Genomic DNA, 19,892 nt, shown 5'->3' on the forward strand with positions numbered 1-19,892 from the left:
CTAAAAGGTAGGTATTACCATGCCTATTTTAGAAATGAAGAATTTAGGCTCAGAGAGGTTAAGCAACAGCCCAAGGGCACAGAGGAATGAAGTGAAAGAAACAGGATTTCAACTCAGATGAAAAACCAGCCGCTTCACAATCTTGTTCAATACCATCTTCCCCTTGCAGTCTCTTCCTCTGTTCTTTTTCCCTCGGTCTACAAAAGCAGTCAAGTCTTTGTAACCTTAAACATTTTTTACTGTTGTTTTTCAGGAACTTCTCACATTAATGGTAGCAACCTATGGCCACTTTGTTTTTATAGCCACTACTCCAGTGGAAACCGACTTCACAAAGCTGACCACTGGCCTCCAAGCTGCCCAGTCAATGGAGATGTCTCAATTTTTGCCTTACTGGACCTCTGTTGAGCATTCTGTCATCCCGAAACTTTTAGTCTTTGGCTTCTAACACCCTACTCTCCTACCACTGATGATCCCCCTCCTTTCCGCCCATTCTGCCCATCTTCTCCAGTATCTGCAGTAAGTTCAAGTGCCCCAGTGTTGAATCCGGCCAAGGTATCTCTCTGTGTTCGTGGCCATTTATTTTTTAAATTTCTTTATTGATTAAGGTATTACATATGTGTCCTTATTCCCCTATTACCCCCCACCCTCCATTCATGTCTCCACCCCCCTGTTGTCTGTGTCCATTGATTAAGCTTATATGCATGCATATAAGTCCTTTGGTTGATCTCTCCCCCTTACCCCCACCGTCCCCTACCTTCCCTGAGGTTTGACGTTCTGATTGATGTTTCTCTGTCTCTGGATCTGTTTTTGTTCATAATTTTCTCCTCCGTTTCAGACCTGAGTGTCCAACCTATCCCACAGGCACCCACACAGCACCCAACGGTTCTCCCTGTCTTCTCCATTCCAGTCAGGGTTTCTGCCACCCACCAGGACATCCAAACCAAAACCTTGACAATTGTCGTCCTTCATTGCTTACTCTCCTTCACAGGCCAGTCAATCACCATGATGCTCTGTCAATTTTACCTCCCAGATATTTCTATACCACATTCCTCCTCCTCCACCCTCATTGTGCTCTTCCTGATTTGAGTCCCCATCTCCCTTGTCTTCTACTGTGGCCTCCTAAATGATCTCCCTGCCTCCAGAATTGTTCCCCTAAAATTTATCCTCCATACAGCCATTTCTAAAGTAAAAATTCACCCACCTGTCCCCTTCAGGCACTTCCAATAAGATCAAGGATCCCCTGGGCCTGCACTGGGCCCTTATGGTCTAGTTCCTGCTTACACTTGTGGTTGCATCTCTTACAGTTTCTGACACCTTATAGTCCCAATTCCAACTGTTGATCTCATCTAAACACTATCCCAGCCCACCCTGTTGTAGTCCTTGTTTCTTTCGTCTGGCTCACACCTAGGTAGTGAATTTAATGCTGCTTCTCTATGATCTCAAAATAGACTACACACATTGTTGTCCCTGCAATTTTAGCATTTTGTTTGTTTCTGAATCTGTCTTCTTCATCAGTGACCTCCAGATCCTGCAGCACTCTGCCTGGCACATTGTTGGTTTTTTTTGTAAATTTGTCTCCTTAAATTGGGGAATAAACATATCATTTATCACTTATGTGACCTTCCACTAATTATTTAAGCGATTTGGTCTGAGTGTCCTCGTCTATAAATGGGCTCAGTGATTCTGGCCCATCTTGTGATGGCATAAACCACACATGCAAAGTGTAAATTATTCTTCTGGGCATTGGCAAGGCAAGTCAGTCTACTTAGACAATGGTATAAGTAAATCTGTTTTTATTAATGTGTGCTTCATAATTTCTTCTTTACCTCTTTAGCCTGCATGCTAAGTTTATGGTTTCATCAGAGTTACTTTAGATAATTCACTACAAATAGTAAAACTGCTTTTGAAGAAAAAATTGTTAAACCACTGTTTGTTACTCAATACCTTTCAGAAATTGCATAGTAACAAATTTGTGGGGAAAATATGGCTTATTTCAAGGCAGAATATCTAAATATTTGGGGGAGTTATTTCATTCCTGCGTTATCAACTGTGCTTTGGGTATTCTGCTCATAATCCAGCTAACCCGCACGCCTCACTGGAAGAAAGATTTTAGAGATTTTTTTTTATATCATATAAACAAGTAATGTTGACATTCTATAGCAAACAGCCCATCGTGAATTTGTGATGTAGGTAATTTGCAATTTCTCTCCTTTCATTCCGACCTTATATTAATTGGACAGGCCTCATCCTACTACCGAGCCTCCACAGGAAGCGTCTCTTCAGAGCAGAGGGCACCTGCCTCACTGTGCTCCTCATCAGCTCTGCAGTGAATCTGCCCATTCACTGGGCCCTCGTCCAGCCAGTGCCAACACAGGAGTCCAGCACAGGAGCTGGCCCTTGCAGTTGACATCCTGTTACGAGACATTCCAGTGAGATAAGGAATCTCCCCAATTCTATGGAGTTCTAAAATATTACCTCTGGCAAGAATTATTGACGACCCCACTAAAAGAACTAGAGTGCCCTTTACTAGATATTTACATAAGGGGCACTCCTAAGCATTCTGGTTTCATAATTCTTGGATGTCTGATAATATGAAAACTGTAGTATCTTGAACAGGTCTGTCAGTTACATATATGTTAAAATAATTTTTCATGTACACACACAGAAGCAACATTTGAAGTTCTTTACCTCAAAACAAAATAAAAGGGGGACATCTGTAATACTTTCAACAATAAAGACAAATTTTAAAAAATAAGTTATGATGCACAAAACTACATTATAGTGGAAACTGTGCTTCAAACATTTTTTATTTGAACATTCTACATTTACTCAGAGTATAAAGATCTGGAAAAACTTGAATAATAATGTCCCAAAGTTCAGCTTCTTGTTACAATTTCAAAGAGAACTTATTGCATCTGCCCTAAGAAAAAAAATAATTCTTTACCATCACTTTGACTAATTTGCCAAACTGTAAATGGTAGACTTTTTGCTCTACTTTCAGAGACAAATTAATTGCTAAATGTTGAGAATATTAATCATATTCCCTTGTCCAAGAATCAGAGGGATGGAGATGGAGGGAGTTAGGAAAGAGCCAATGCAGACCAAACCCTCCATCCCCTCCCCCGGTATAAATTGCTAAGAAAATATTTTCTGAAGCAGCTAATTTGGTTTGTCTATAATGGGCCTCTTTGGTGATAACTATCAAACTGTTCTTAGGCAGCCTACAGGCTGAACAAAATCAGCGAGATTTTACTGTCCCTTTGAAGGAAAACCAGCAAATTATATCCTTAAAATACTAAGTGGGCCCGGCCGGTGTTGCTTAGTGGTTGAGCATCAACCTATGAACCGGGAGGTCATGGTTTGATTCCCAGTCAGGGCACATGCCCGGGTTGCAGGCTTGATCCCCAATGTGGGGTCTGCAGGAGGCAGCTGATCAATGATTCTATCATCATTGATGCTTCTATCTCTATCTCCCTCCTCTCCCTTTCTCTCTGAAATCAATAAAAAATAAAGAAATAAACCCAAAGTTTATTACTAAAAAATGGGAAGAAAAATAATAGAGCTTACTTTCTGTTTCTTTTCCGGGCTCGGCTGTAGGCTTCTAAACCTTCTGTTAGTGTCTTCAGCTTCTCGGGCTCCACCTGAGTGAAGGTATGAAGACCAGATCACATTACCCAGACCTGCGATTGTTACCACTGCTTCCTCTCTCCTGCTGCACAGCAGGCTCTGCACCCGGGAGGGAGGCTTAGCCCCGCACTGCCCTGCACAGTGTCCTGTCCTCTCCACGCAGAGCCTGGCCCAGGCTCCAGGCTGAAAACAGCAGTAGAAACGAAAGACCTTTGGGCTTTTAAGCTGTCAACATTTTTAAAACAGTGTTTTAAGAACAAAACTTGGAAGTTTAATAACCTTCAATTGGCAAAATGATATAAATCAGAGGTCCTGGTTTGCTTTCTTCATTGCCTGCTATTCAGAAACTGCAACTCTGTGTCCCATCAGGGAGGACAAGAGCAGTGGTGAGTGACGTTTGAATTCAACCTCCCAGCATAAGGAAAACACTTAAATTTTCTGAGCCTCAGTTTCATCCTCTTTAAAATGAGGATCATAATACCTACCTTCCTGCTAGAATTGCTTTGAGAATCAAAATGTGACAAGTCACACTGAACAGTTAACCAAGCATGAGCAGCTATTATTACCCAGCATGCTAGGGAGGCCCCACAGTCCTTACTGATGTGGGAAGAGGGTGCTGCTACACCTACGGGTGGTCCTCTCCCCTGTCCTGCTCTAGCACGACCAGCCTCTGCGAAGCCTCCACCTCATCACAGTGCGGCCACCAAATGGTAGCTGGGGGTCATGGGGGTGGGGAGGTGCCTCTGCCACTCACCCCAATCATCTCTATCTCAGTTTTTGAAACCACCTCCCCTAAGAAAAACAATTAGTAAGTATGAAAATGTGTATGTAACTTGTGAATAAAAACACCTTTAGAAAAACATTGCTATGCTTATTGATCTTTAAAAATAAAAGGACAAGCTAAGTAAAAATAGTGTTATTTGGATAAACACAACTTCAAGGCAAATCCCCTGCCCATCCCTTAACCCAGTCCCCCCAACCCCTACACTACCTTTATGTAAACATTCAGAGGTTGACAAAATGCCTCATGAGTAAGAAAGTAAACACTAATATGCAAGGGTATTATTATTAACTTTTGTCTTTAAATCTTCCTGACTCCTGAATATTATTTACAAATGACTATTTCTTTGACCCCTTCAAATTTAGTATACAGTAATGATCAACAGAGTGTTTACACTGTCAAGTCTGAACTAGCATTTCTAAGTATTCAGTGAGAGAAATAGTCAAATAGTGATTTTCGTATTTTGTCCTAAAGGTTTCAAATATTTTATATACACAAGTTCATTGGGGATAACCAATCTATCATTGCCAGACAAGAGATGACACTTCACAGGAGCCATGAAGAAAGTCTTATCGGCATGATTAGAAAACCTTAAAATAAATACATCCATGTGTTGTTTTGTAAAAAAAAAAAAGTTGCCTGGATACTTTCTCTTTTATTAGATAGGATTCTCTTGGTGTGAGTGAATGGTGTATTCACTCACACCAAGAGAATCCTATCTAATAAAAGAGTAATATGCAAATAGACCGTACCTCCACTACACCCACAAGCCACACCCACCAGCCAATCAGGAGCAAGTATGCAAATTAACCCAACCAAGATGGCTGCAGCCATGGGGTGAGCAGGAGGCTTGGGTTTCCCCACAAATGGAGGAAGCCAAGCTTTCTGCACACCCTGGCAGGCCCAGGCCTCCACTCAAAGCTACAAAGTTTCAATTATAGAAGATAAATAAACCCCAGATACCAGAGCCTCCGCTTGGGTTGCTGGGGGGCATGGCTGGCCTGCAAACCACCAGAGGCCCCTCGCCCAGGCCACCCCATACCCCAAGGGAACCCCCACCCTGATCCGGGACACCCTTCAGGGCAAACCAGCTGGCCCCCACCCGTGCACCAGGCCTCTATCCTATCTAATAAAAGAGTAATATGCAAATTGACCATCACTCCAACACACAAGATGGCTGCCCCCATGTGGTCAAAGATGGCTGCCTCATGTGGACACAAGATGGCTGCGACAAGATGGCCAGCAGGGGAGGGCAGTTGGGAGGGACCAGGCCTGCAAGGGAGGGCAGTTGGGGGCGATCAAGTCTTCAGGGGAGGGCAGTTAGGGGTGACCAGGCTGGCAGAGGAGGGACGTTGGGGGTGACTGGGCCTGCAGGGAAGGGCAGTTGGGGGGACCCAGGTCTGAAGGGGAGAACAGTTGGGGGGGGGCAGGCCTGCAGGGGAGGGCAGTTAGGGGCAATCAGGCTGGCAGGGGAGCAGTTAGGCATCAATCAGGCTGTCAGGGGAGTGGTTAGGGGGTGATCAGACTGGCAGGCAGAAGCAGTAAGAGGCAATCAGGAAGGCAAGCAGGCAAGCAGTTGGGAGCCAGCAGTCCTGGATTGTGAGAGGGATGTCCGACTGCCCATTTAGGCCCGATCCTACCTGGATCGGGCCTAAATGGGCAGTCGGACATCCCTTGAGAGGTCCCAGATTGGAGAGGGTGCAGGCTGGGCTGAGGGACACACCCCCCCTTGCACGAATTTCGTGCACCAGGCCTCTAGTATGAAAGATATTTAACACATTACATTTGTGTAATTTGTAGCTAATTCCAGTTATATTTAAATGGCCTTCTTGGCAGCGAGAAGGAAGATCTCCTGTAACAGAAACTTCTATTAGACACAAACTGGTTTAGAGAGAGACCTCAGAGGGATGGATGGATGCAGGCAACAGAGCAGGTTCACAGTGAAACAAAGCAAGACACCACAGTGCAAACTTTCCCTATTCATCTTAATTAAATAGAAAACAACACTAAGTTAGGCCAAACTATTTTTTAAAGTCTCCCATTTTTTATTTTAATTAAATAAGGAATAAGGGGCAGTAAAGACATTTCTTGTGTATTTTTATGTAAAAGGTACTGCTTTATTAATGAATATGGTAATACTGAAAGCCAGTATTATTTTTGTTATTTTGCAGGTGGGACTCAGGAGTTTAAGTAACAGGGCCAGAACTGAAATTCATGTCTAACTCCAAAGCACTCAGCCTCCTTCTACCATACCAACTTGGATAGACATTGAAACATACAGTCATTTTATATATAACTAGAGGCTCGGTGCACGGATTCGTGCAGTGGTGGGGTCCCTCGGCCTGGCCTGCGCCCTCTCGCAATCCGGGACCCCTTGGGGGGTGTCGGACTGCTGGTTTCAACCTGATCCCGGCAGGCCAGGCCAAGGGACCCCACTGGTGTGTGAATCTGTGCACTGGGCCTCTAGTATGCTTATAAGATCTTTGATTAATCTCTTCTTGCCCTCCCCCACTTCCCCCTTCCCTCTGAGATTCATCAGTCTGTTCCATGTTTCCATGCCTGTGCATTGAGCATCTGCCTCCTGGTGGTCAGTGCACATTATAGCTACAGGTAGAACGGTCAAACCGTCGCTTAGGCTTTTATATATATTTTATGTATAATATGCATACACACACACACACACACACACACAGACATACTAAAAAATTAAGTAAAATTATTTTAAATCAAATTAAAATTTTACAAACATTTAGACAACACTAGCCCAAATTTGTTTTCAAAAATTTTCTATGCTTAGATAGTTTTCTTGTGATTTTTCTGAATTCATTCTCTACAAGATTTCATCATTTAATTTTGCTTGTAAGGCCCAAAGGTACTCTTACAACAAACTATATTATTTATAAAGGAGTCAATGAACTTGACAGAGAAAGCAATTATGGTGCTTTCTAAAGCTAACCATAAACACACATGTCTACGTATTTCTGATATAACAGGATCATACATCTCCAGAGGTAAATATCTAGTTTATTTTGTTTGAAGAAAATTTAATAGAATTTTAGTACTCTTCTGTATTGTGAAATATAATATACTACAGGCCTGATGCACGAAATTTGTGCAAGAATAGGCCTTCCTTCCCCCAGCTGCCAGCACCAGCTTCCCTCTGGCACCCAGGACCCGGGCTTCCCTCTGGCTGCCAGCAGGCATCTGGGACCCAGGCTTCCCTTGCAGCCCCGGCTTCATCTGGAAGGTCATCCAGAAGGACGTCTGGAAGGATGTCTGGTCTCATTAGCATATTACACTTTTATTATTATAGATGAAGAGTATGTGTTGTTTCTGGGGAAATATTCATAAACCTTCACAATATTCAAGAAGCTCTTTAAAGATACCACCCACCCAAATGGCATCAGAGATGAACAAAATGAATTCAATATCTAGTCAAATAGAAATCATGTTTAATGATTTAATAAACATTCCCTCATAAATTATCTGGCTAACTTGTAAATAAAAAAGAAATACTGGAAAATCAAATACATATATACTAGTATCCTATATAATAAGAGAGGAATATGCTAACTATCTGTACGCTGTGAGGCGTAATGACCAACTGTGTAATGACTGGATCATGGATCTGCAGGAGGGTGGGGCAGCAAACTACAAGTGGGCGGCAGAGAGCTACAGGAGGGGGCAGGGCAGCAAGCTATGGGGGAGGCGGGGGAGCTACTGGAGGGCAGGGCAGCAGGCGAAGAGCTACAGGAGGGCAGCAGCGACCTACTGGTGCACGGATTTGTGCACAGGGCTGTTAGTATTTAATATATATGAAAAAGGTTAAACATATTTTATAAAACTGACACTGAAGGAGCAGGAAATAACATACACAATACTCTAATTTATAATTATAATCTTACTAGAGGCCCAGTGCATGGATTCATGCACCGGTGGGGTCCCTTGGCCTGGCCTGAGGGGATCAGGCAAAAACTGGCCTGGTGCATGGATTTGTGCACTGGTGGGGTCCCTCGGCCTGGCCTGCAGGGATCAGGCCAAAACTGGCAGTCCAACATCCCCTGAGGGGTCCTGGATTGTGAGAAGGCACAGGCCAGGCCAAGGGACCCCACCAGTACACGAATCTGTGCACCAGGCCTCTAGTATGCATATAAGATCTTTGGTTAATCTCTTCCTGCCCTCTCTCCTCCCCACTTGCCTCTGAGATTCATCAGTTTGTTCCATGTTTCCATGCCTGTGCACTGAGCGTCTGCCTCCTGGTGGTCAGTGTGCATTATAGCTACCAGTCGAATGGTCAGACACTTAGCATATTAGGCTTTTATATATATAGATATTCCCTGTACATTTACACACCAGGGGTTCCAAAAATTATTTCAATCCTATCTTGGTGTCAAATTGGCGGAGGACTTTATGCATCTTTACTGCCCACATATTCTCATTCTAGTATGACGATGCTGTAGTAAAGGCCAGCATGACATTTGTACACATATCATTTAAGAACTAGAAAAAGACACCTAGAATTTATATGGATTTAAAATTCCCATATTACCTCGTATATAAATGCACACATATGTTCATTTTTTTTTACTCCTAAATCCCTTCTTTCACTCACTCACATTCTTTAGATATAGCAATTCTTTGACTCAAATAGTCCTAGAGCTGTTCAGTCAGGCTGGAAACATGTGCATAAAGCCAGACATTATTATACAGTGAAAGTTTGAGAGTTTTCTGAACATTCTAAATCTCTGGTTGCTTCTTTTGTTCACAAGGCACATATTAACACTTAGTAATTTAACTAAGTTTGATTTGGGGTCAGCACAGTAGCAGGTATGTATCTCAGGAGAAACTTAAAGTCTGTGACAAGTAAAGATATAAACCTTCCAGATAGCAAGCTGTCCCTCTGAAAGTGAGCTGCAGTAGAAACAGGGAAAACCATGTAAGACAGAGAGAACTGCCACCTGCAAGCCAAGCTGAGAGGTGAGAGGGCTCAGAAAGAACCAACACTGCCGACATCTTCATCTCAGATTTTTAGTCTTCAGAACGGTCAGAAAATAAGTTTCTATTGTTTAAGCACCCCACCGTCTCAAATTGAGGTATAAAATATATGAGAAGAACTGAGAACAAAAATCCCAGATCAGCCCTAGCTGGTTTGGCTCAGTGGCTAGAGCATTGGCTTGCAGACTGAAGGGTCCAGGGTTTGATTCCTGTCAAGGGTCCAGGGTTTGATTCCTGTCAAGGGTCCAGGGTTCGATTCCCAGTAGGGGGCATGCAGGAAGCAGCTTATCAATGATTCTCTCTCATCATTGATGTTTCTATCTCTCCCTCCCTCTCCCTTCCTTTCTGAAATCAATAAAAATATATTTGGAAAAAAAAAAAAAGTCCCAGATCACTTTTGGATAGAGCCAGTTAATTAGAAAAGGTGTTAACATTCCCTGCAGGTTTTAATCCTGATAACAGGATTAAATCTCTTGGTGATGACTTTGTGGCTACTTAGCGCTGAGGCAAAGCTGTCACACAGAGGTCAAAGACAGAGCACAAGCCACATCATAGATTTCATAACCGAGATAGACAGCTGACCTCGAGTTCCCCCTTCCTTCTTCACTTCCCCATCCCATCTCTACAGTGTCAGCAGCTACTGTTGGGGGAATGGTATCATGCCGAGTACTACTTAGAGTTAGGAGACCAGGCTTTATTGCCTACGATTTGTGTCCTTGGGAATGCCGCTTCTCTGAAATTCAGTTCTCTCATCTGTAAAATGGGGATAATTGTGCACATTTTTATGGGTCATTGAGAGAACCTAAAAAGACAGTGAACAGGAAGATGCTCTATCAACACCAAAGTGGCTTTTCCCAAAGTGCCACTGGTGGCGTGTGAAATTATTTTAGGTGGAACATGGACACACCTTAAACATTTTTAATAGTCATGTACTTGTATAAATTTGTATTACAAAAATACAAAAACCATTCTACTTATGATTCTCACATATATTATAACTTAGAAGTGAAGAAGCTATTTAAAAAGTGGCTTGAATAGTGCCTAGTACAGTGGTAAAAAAATATTGGTTGAATGAACAAATGAGTAAATGAATCTAAAGAAAAATTTTAATTAAGTAATAGTACAGGTAACATATCATGTTAGCTGAAGTCTGGGAGACACAGCTCTGAAGAATTAAGTGAATATGAGGCAGTTCCTAGGCTCATTATCTATATATATATAAAAGCCTAAGCGACTGCTACAACTTGTTGACCAAACGACCGGTCGCTATGACGTGCACTGACCACCAGGGGGCAGATGCTTAACACAGGAGCTGCCCCCGGTAGTCAATGTCCTCCCAGAGCCAACCTCCTGTGGCCGGCCAACCTCCTGCGGTCCCTCCGCCTGGCCCTGATCAGGACTGGGTGAGACAGCCCCTATTGGCCCCAATCGCTGGCCGGGCCGAGGGACACCACCCATGCACAAATTCATGCACCGGGACTCTAGTTATCAAATATTAAATAGTAAATATTTTTTCAAAATCTTCAAGATGAAAAAAGTCTTGCTAACTTAAGTGCAATATGTCAACAATTTTGAAAGAATGGGAATTAATGGTAAATAAGTAATTTGGCATAAAATGTTAACTCACCTGTGACAGAAAGGATGAACTTAATTTTCCAATAGAACTCATGGAACTATCACTAAAATGAATCCAGTTTTTTCCCAATGAACTCATCAAATCCACATTATTACTGTGTTAGTCAGTGACACTATCTGAGGGTGTGTGTGTGTGTGTGTGTGTGTGTGTGTGTGTGCGTGCGTGCGCGCGCACTTGCTTTCCTCCTCACGTTGGAGAGTGGTATCTTTGAGTACTAGAGAACTACACTGCAGGACTAGAATAAATTTAAAATGAGACAACAAATTTCAGATTGACCCACAACACAAAAACACATGAGATGATTTGGATAAATTTGTAAATCTGAAGAAACACTTTTGAAAAGCTCAGGTAACAGAAGCATGTATTTGCCTGAGACCTGAGATTGCATTTGCTACCATCTACGTTAAAACTGCACTGCCAGCTCGAGAACTCTGGGTTGAGCTCAGTATCTGTGAACAGAGACAGGCCTCCTTCCCCTCTTAGATGCTGCCTGAAAGAAAAAGTTCACAATATTCCACAATTCACCAGTGTAAAGCTTACAGTCTTATCTAAGCATTTGACTCAGTCTTTTTTCCTAACATTCCCATTTTCTGGTCTCATCTAGTTCTTCATTTGTATTATCTCTCAAGTTTTGATTGGGCACCGACTTTCTTAGCCTGGATCTTACTGTACTTATCACTTTTCAAAAACTATTTTGCTTCCTTTTCAAGAAGATTCTGTTGCTACAGAGCACTGATTGCCCCTGCCGGCCTGCCAGCAAAAACGTAGCCCAAATATTATCGATATGGATTCTGTACAGAGGAAAGGATTAATTTCCAACAGAGGCTAAGAAACTATCTAAGTAAAGGGGATATACAAAGGACAATTTCAAAGAAGATGTTAGCGCCAAACAACACAAACAGCTCACACTGATAATCAAGCACAGGAAGAATGGTCTTGAAAATAAAATGTTTAAACATCACAGGACGGCACACCTCTTAAATCCAGTCCCCAGGCTCCATTCCTTAAGTTCTACATCCCCCAAATATGATGCAGGCTGTCTCTGGTTTTGCTCCACTCTGTCAAACGTGTGCATGTGATGCTGAACAGACATGCAGAAGTGTGCTGTCCCAAATCAATTTTCTTATGAGTTTTAATAATGATGTGTTTTGTCTGCTTTGAACGACTATATAAAGAACTCTTCTTATCTCTACTTGCCAAATACAACCGTGTGGAAAAAATCCAAGTGTGAGTCTGGAGAAGGGGCACCCTGCCCACTGCTTTTACAGACCTGTCTTCATTTACCCAGGTGGTGCTGCACTGAAAGGAAGAACTTTCCTGGGTAATCAAGAGATGTCCCTGCTTGTCAAACAACAACAAACGTCTCATTGGAAAGAAACATGTTGGTGCCAATCTAGAAAGAAATCCTTTCCTAAATTGGGCTCGAGTCAAAATACCTATTGGATGCTAGAGCAATGAAATGTGAAGACCAACGGGGCAATGTTCAAAGAGTAAAAATGATCTACTTAGAAAAAAAAAAGAATTTTATTTTTCAATCGTTAAAAAAGAAAAAGAGGATCATCCCTTTTCAGGCTACTGTAAGATCAAAGATGAGAATGCCAAAATTTGTTTTCGAAAACAAAAGCATTTTTTCCTATGTTTAAATAATGTGCTGAAATGAGCACAGAAATATATCTGTTGTATAGACTTAACCTGTTTGCACATTATAGCGTGTAGGTGCGGCCCCAATGGAAGTCCTTTTCCTTTCCAAGAATTTTCTTGGAAAGGAAATGACAAGAACTGGATGTGCCTCGCTGGCCATGACCTTGTACTTGAGCACTGCAATGAAGACTTACTCTTAGCCACTGAACCTCAAACTATGACGGGTTCAGAGTTTAGAGAAACTTGCATTTCTTTCGAAAAATTGTAAGTATCTTCCAGAATATGCTTCATTACAAACTGCTAACTAAAAGAAAAAAAGTATTAGAAAGGCGATACCACTTCCTGAATGCACCATAAGGCACTGAAGACCCTCCATTGAACACTGGTACAGTACTCGAGGGGCGATCCAGTCCAACTTTTCGCAGACTGTTAAAAATCTCTACTACATTATGTTGTTGAGCGTGTGTGTGTGTGGGGGGGGGGGGGAAGGGTGTGAAGAAGGTAGAGGAAGAAAGTCTGAGTTGACGTGTTTTTTTTTAAATATATTTCTTTATTGATTTCAGAGAGGAAGGGAGAAGGAGAGAGAGATAGAAACATCAGTGATGAGACAGAATAATTGATCGGCTGCCTCCTGCACGCCCCCTACTGGGGATCAAGCCCGCAACCCAGGCATGTGCCCTTGGCTGGAATCGAACCTGGGACCCTTCAGTCCACAGGCTGACGCTCTATCCACTGAGCCAAGCTGGCTAGGGCTGAGTTGACGTTTTTTAGAAAATCTGAGGAGGAGGGGACTTTCACTCAACAAATGGAGAGCTTTGAAATGCTTCCAAGTCAACTCCTGCTTCAAATGAGCAGCTAATATTAATTTATAATCAGATATGCCAATATGTCTGATGTGCTGAGGTTTATTAAAAAGTTATAAACTATTTCACCCATTAACTATATTCCTTATAATCTTTTAATCCTCATCCTGTATTCATGGATAGTAAACCCTGCATTCATAGATAATGCCTAGATGAACACTAACAAAGGTCAGATGGCCACAATTCTATAATGGTGGGAACCAAATTAATCGGGTTGTCGTGCATAGAGAATATGGATGAGGAGGTTCATTTTTGCTGAGCCTCTTCTGTGTTTTAACTCTTAAAACATCATCCTGAATAGGAATTAATATTCCCACTCGAGAGGTGCGAAGATTGCAGCCCTGGGAGATTAACATACCTACCAAGGACCATCTTGGTAACTGGCAGAGCTGGGCTGAAGCTCACGTCAGAATGCCCAAAGCCCACGCCCTCCCTGCCACACCTTGCTTTCTCTCTAGTTCTCTGTAGACCGTATTCACATAGTGTTGATGTTTAGAAATCACACCTCTTAGGAAGTAATCTCAGAAACTGCAGAACATTTCCAATGGCTTATTCGTAATTCTGCTACATGTCATACCTCACCAAAGACTGAAAGTGCCTTTCTAAAATAATAAACTGGACAGATCATTTACTATCGTGACAAAGCTGGCTAAAGCATCGACTTATGGACAACATGGAGCTGGAGATCTCAGCCCCGAAGACATCAGTGCTCCATCAGCACCGACCTCTCAGTACAGAGACCATCATACAACCAGCAAACACCAGAGGTGCCTGGTTTGCTCTGAACTAGTAACCTGCAATCCTGTCAATCAATTATTTATTGTTTCTACTTTGCCTACTTCCAAAAAGAATCCGAAGTGTCCTGTTCAGAATGAAGACTGCAACAGAAAATAAATAAATGATAGGTTTGTGGGATTCGGGGGGTGGTGGGGAGATAAGATAATAAATCTATTCTAAAACTTGAATTAACATAGATTTTATCTGGTGGGATCTGACAGGATCTTGGATTAATTTACTTTGTTAGACATAGAAATAGTATGAAAAACTGAGAGGCTAAAAAGGTTTAAAAGGATAATGTGTAAGAAAGTTGTCTAGCAAACGCTTTTCTCCGAGATACTACAAAGATAAACACTAGGAAAAAAGGTCCCTTCTGCGTTAGTGAGGTCGAATTAATAAGATCTTACTACTAGTATAATAAACCAATTGTCTATGGAGTCAGCCTCTGTCTCTCTCTTTCAACATTATTAACATGTCAGGTATTGCCACAGTATATGGAGGGAGCCCTAATGCACCGCTTCCCTTTTTTAAAAGCAGAAGTCTGGATATTAATGTACAAGACTCTATCCACCGAGGACTAAGGGGCTTTATGTAAACAACATTCATACTTTGTTCACTTGAATAAGAGTACAAATTTAAAAAATGTTTTAATGGGAATCTTTTAGAATAGATTGTGCTTTGTCTCACACAGATATTAAACATAGTTTAATCTTTTCTGGATGCACCAGGGTCTCGAAGGCAGCAGGCCAAGGTCATTGGGCTTGAAGTCAGACAGACCTGGGTTTGAAATTGTGCCTTTCTGGTGTTAGAAATTGGGAACACTGTTTGGCTAGCTGGGCATCATTAAATAAAGTATGAGGAAGCCCTTCCTTTGTTTTGTGAACTATAGGAGAAAAAAGGTTCTTTGTGAAGTAGTACTTTGTTTTTCTTTATGTGAAAAAGTGACAAAGGCCCTGAAAAGACTCAAGGTTTTAAGAATATTAAGTGCCCTAGAGCATTTAAGGCTGTGATACCTTGCGTTTTAATGATAGCTAAATATTTCATGTGCTATTAATATTTCATTACATACTTTTCGTTTTTTTACCTCTAAACGTCTACTTTAAATTATTTTTCTGAATTACTAAAAATATTTGTAGTGTATCTTGATATCAATGTTTTCAGAATGTGAAGTTACAATGTCAGCCCGTGGAAAGGGGCATATTTGCATTTACAGAAACAATTTTATTCTCCCTATTAAGAATTTTCCTATTGCTTACAATAAGAATGAAGAATCTGGATTTTTGAAATTATTTTATAGTGAATGAAAACCAGTTGCTTACTTAAATGAAGGAAAATAAATGTTTCTTGGACTCTTAGATAACGACTTTTTTTTTTTTTTTTTTTTTAGTCTATCTCCCCGAATATCAATGAGGAACTCAATCTTAGGAGTTTGCTGACACTGACTAATCGGAAGATCAGGAGCATTGTTTACTGGGAAATGTGTTAAAAGTACATGCCTTTATTCTCCAGGGGACATGGAAGATATTTAGACAAGGCGTTCAGGACAGGAAGAAGGTTTCCAGGAAAGGGAGGCCATCATCTTTCCTTTAGTTAAGCTTTTGTAAAATAGCACATTAAAAAAGACTTGGTTTCATGTGCACAGACATTTTAAAACTGTTCAATGTCTACATCTTGTATTTGCAGCAGTTCCATTTATATCATAAGAGCCCAATTTTGCTGTTTCTAATTATTTTGGAATAAACTGTCAAAAATACTTAGGTTTATCAACTTAATGATTGTTTGTCTGGTCTCGGAGAGATTAGAGAGTAAAATGTTTTGTGACTAGGAGTATGTAATTCATTTTCTTATCAAACATAGAAACATTATGGCCAGAGTGTATCCTGACAAGTATATATTAGGCATATAACTAACGGGTTTAAGGACCTCCCGGTCATTTGCAGAAAGACAATCCTTTTATTGTGCTGGCAAAAATGCCTTTGGTTTCCTGCCATTAAACCTAAGTGCCAGTGGAGGTTTGCGCAGAGTTGACAAAGCTTTATACAATACACTCTTTAACAGAATAATACTTATATCTGGAAGAGTAATTTTTACTTCCCAAGGAGATGAAAAATTATGTTTCTTCACTATATGTGAGAAACATACATTATTATCTCCTCCTGGTCAGATGTAGATTTTTCTATCTATTTTATACATTTTTTCCTATTTCTTGCCTACTGAGTCACTTCCACCAACTGTGGGGTGGGGGTCGGGGAAGCCCAGAAGACCCCTCCTAATTTCTTCTAAATTGAATGGTAGTTTCACGGAGAAGTTTTCCTTTAATTTATATGATCAGATTGTGTTAAGTAGAACCAGACCTGGGGCTAAACATTTCCATATGCTATAGAGGCCCAGGACTTTTCCTGAAAGGAGACACCATTCTGACTTCAGATATTACCTGCTGCTTCCAGAAATGGCTGCAATCCACCCTGATTTTACCCTCTCCCAGGCTCCAAGGGTCACATGTAAGCACACGGAGGGCATGCTGACCCCTGGCACTTCCTGTTGCCTGGAAGGACTTCCCTCTGCCACACTCCTGGACTCCAGTGGCTACCAGACTTTTCCCCACTCACTGCCACTTGCCTTCATCCTCTGCATATGGGATGAAGAATTAGACAAATGCAGGCAAGAAAGGCAGAGTTAAATTCTGGCCATCTGGTGCCCGGGTTAGAACCACTCTGAGCCTTGGTGGAATCTACAGATGCTTTACAACTCACCCCTTGGCGATAGGACATTTTGGTGCCTCTAACCTTCCCCTCTTCACTTTATGCTCCAGAAGTTTGTGAAACCTTAATGAGTCATGAAGAATCCTAATTTCAAATCCAAAGAATCCAAAGTGATGATAAAAACAAATAATAATTGATATCTGAATAAAGGTTAGTATTTGACAATGGATAAAGATTGGTATACCTTCCCTTCCTCAGGGCTTTGTTGACATAAATTGTGAACGTCGTCTTCTCTTACTAATTTTCCAGGCCAGGAAGTCAGTCCTTTGATTTGGCCCCAGACCAAGTCGCCAACATTGAACGTCCTTGGCCTATAATGTATCAGTTCGTTTGAAGGGGGGGAGTCTGGATTCCGTAGGTCATCTTCACTACTAATGCTTTTAGCGTCCGAAGGGCTAGGCACACACCCATTAATGCTTTTGGCATTAAAGTCTCCATTGTAATGGATGTAGTCTTTGACCAGAGAACTTTCCAAACTATTTGAGGAGCTTGGAGACTGCTCCCCTAGGACCAGGTCTTGCTTTGTGGTGCTCAGCAGCTCTCCAAAGCCACGACTCTGCCGAGGTCTGTTCCCATTGATGTGTGCACATCTTTCCACAGTGTTCTCTAGTCTCTCCTTAAAACTCATCATAGTTCTTTTGTAGTTATTATACCTGAAATTTTCCTCCAGAATTTTATCCCCCTGACAGTTTCTTGGTGGTAACAGTATTGGGTGCTGTTCCCCAGGCAGAAATGGCAGTGTAGAGACATTGTTGGGCCTTTCGTGACAAGGACTACTGTGAATATGGCCTGGATGATCTAAAAATTCCTCACACTTCCACCTGTTTCGCTCCCCTCCAGGGCTCTGCTCCCCATCCCACTGTTTTTTAGATGCGTGGCAACTTGCTGACTTGAAATATTCAAACCCGTCTCCTTCGTGTGAGTTTTTCCCATGGTCCGGATTTCTGGGCAGCCGAGGCCCTCTTGCATTCCTCAGCCTACCATCGTGATCGACACTGCCCATGTTCCGTCCATGAATGACTGCACTGACAGCACTGGGGAGACTTAATGGGTCACCAATCGAAGCAGTGAAGGCACTCATGGCACTCAGAGCTGGAATGGGGCTGATCTGAGTTGTACTGTTGACTGCTGTGGTGATGACAACCTGCATTCCTTTGCTGGCAGCATCAACAACTGCCTTGTAAATGGCATCTACGGAAGCATCACCTTGGCCACCCACAACAAGGCCGTCCTTCACCTGCTGACCAAGAGATGGGTCAATCCTCGGTTGCAGCTCACAAGCTGTATCTTGGAAAGGTGGAAGTGTAGTGTTCGGATTCTCAGGAAGTGCTGTGAGCCCCGGCTGAGTGCTTATTCTTTTGTTTAGGAGAGCTGCATCTTCCTGCATTCTCACCTTAAAGAAATAGACAGGAAGCAGTGAGAGAGAGAAAAATAAATTTAAAGACCTCAAAGAGAAAGACATAATTTTAAGATCTACCAGAAGACAAACAAATACAATGGGGAAGAAAAATGACTCAAAAATGAAATAAAAAGTTACTCTGTATAGAAAAGCTTATGTCTTGATTATATTTGGGTACTATTTCTTTGGTTAAAATCATTCAACAGATTTATTTTTAATCATTATTACTAAACATCCTCTAGAAAAATTAAAGTTGAGGCTATTGGACAAAATATGTTTTCAGGTGATGACTTCAAGTATTTAGTATCATTATAGCTTTTGCATCTTGGGATTCAAAAAGAGAAGCAAGCCAGTCACCAACACTGCTCAAATTACAAAGGGAACCAGATTTTGAAAATGATTTCTACTGAAGTAAGTGAAAATACGATGTAAGATAAAACAAGAGAACACATACTCCTTTCTTAAAAACAAGATATTTCTAATATACCACTAAAATTTTAAAGTCTAATTTTCAACCTTACCAGGCATCAGCTGAGTGACACCCCTGTGCTGTCACCAGTGACAATGGCTCCTTATAGAAGTGGTTCTCAGTTGGGAAGACGTGAAGGGAGGGAATGCCACCAGGGAAGAATATTAATGCTCAGGACAAGAAGGATGGGTGCAGTTTGGAAAAAGTCTCTGAGGTTACTCTAACTTCACCAACCCCATCTAAGAATTGCTGCTCCAGATCTTTGATACTTGGGATGTGACCCCCACACCCCTGATCACTCCCTTCCTGTCTTCCCATCCTTCCCCACTAAACCAGAACCTGGGAGCACCAGCACATCAATGACTCTCTTGCCACTTTCCTCTGGTCTACACCTACCAGATAAAATCCCAGTCCTGAATCAATTTAACTGCCAGCCTCATCTATATCTACAGCGAGGGTGCTGAGTCTGTGATGCTTCACCACTATTCAAATCTTCACCCACTTCCACAAGCTGGCTGCTGTACCATCTCTGGCATCATTCTCAGTAGATGGCCTTACTTAACACAGAAAATGGAGTTCATAGGTTAAGAATTCTCACAATTCTTATACTCTGCTCCTCCCTGGCTTCTGGCGGCACATACTTCTGTGCAACTTTGTGTCCCAAATCCTGTCCTGCTTCCCAGGGTCAGAGGGGCCCCTTCTGCTCTCTGAAAGCAAGTTCTCCATTTGTGCTTTGGATCCTACTCCCTCCTCAGGGATCTTGTCTTACATATTATCCCTTATCCTCTTTATGTTCCATCTCTTCCACATTAAAAAAATTAAATTTATTGGTTAATAAAATTATTTATATTTCATATATATAATTCTAAAATACATCATCTGTATATTGTATTGTGTGTTCACCACTCCAAGTCATTTATCTCCCCTTTATCTATCCTCTTC

The 19,892-nt window shown here is 41.8% G+C and overlaps 1 protein-coding gene across 3 annotated transcripts in view; it reads right to left on the minus strand.

The window, feature by feature from the left end:
• Nucleotides 1–19,892, minus strand: part of MBD5 (methyl-CpG binding domain protein 5) — a 172,112-nt gene that overhangs the window by 9,032 nt on the left and 143,188 nt on the right. For 2 of the 3 annotated variants that reach the window (XM_080669309.1, XM_080669308.1), the window contains exons 9-10: nt 17,267–18,475; nt 3,568–3,641 (exon numbers count right to left, since the gene is read on the minus strand). In XM_080669309.1, the coding sequence (XP_080525435.1) occupies nt 3,568–3,641; nt 17,267–18,475 (1,283 nt within the window). The remainder of the gene's footprint in view (nt 1–3,567; nt 3,642–17,266; nt 18,476–19,892) is intronic. The other variant, XR_013960654.1, reaches the window with a different exon arrangement.

This window comes from Plecotus auritus (assembly GCF_963455305.1).
Source record: "Plecotus auritus genome assembly, chromosome: 5".
Classification (NCBI taxonomy): domain Eukaryota; kingdom Metazoa; phylum Chordata; class Mammalia; order Chiroptera; family Vespertilionidae; genus Plecotus; species Plecotus auritus.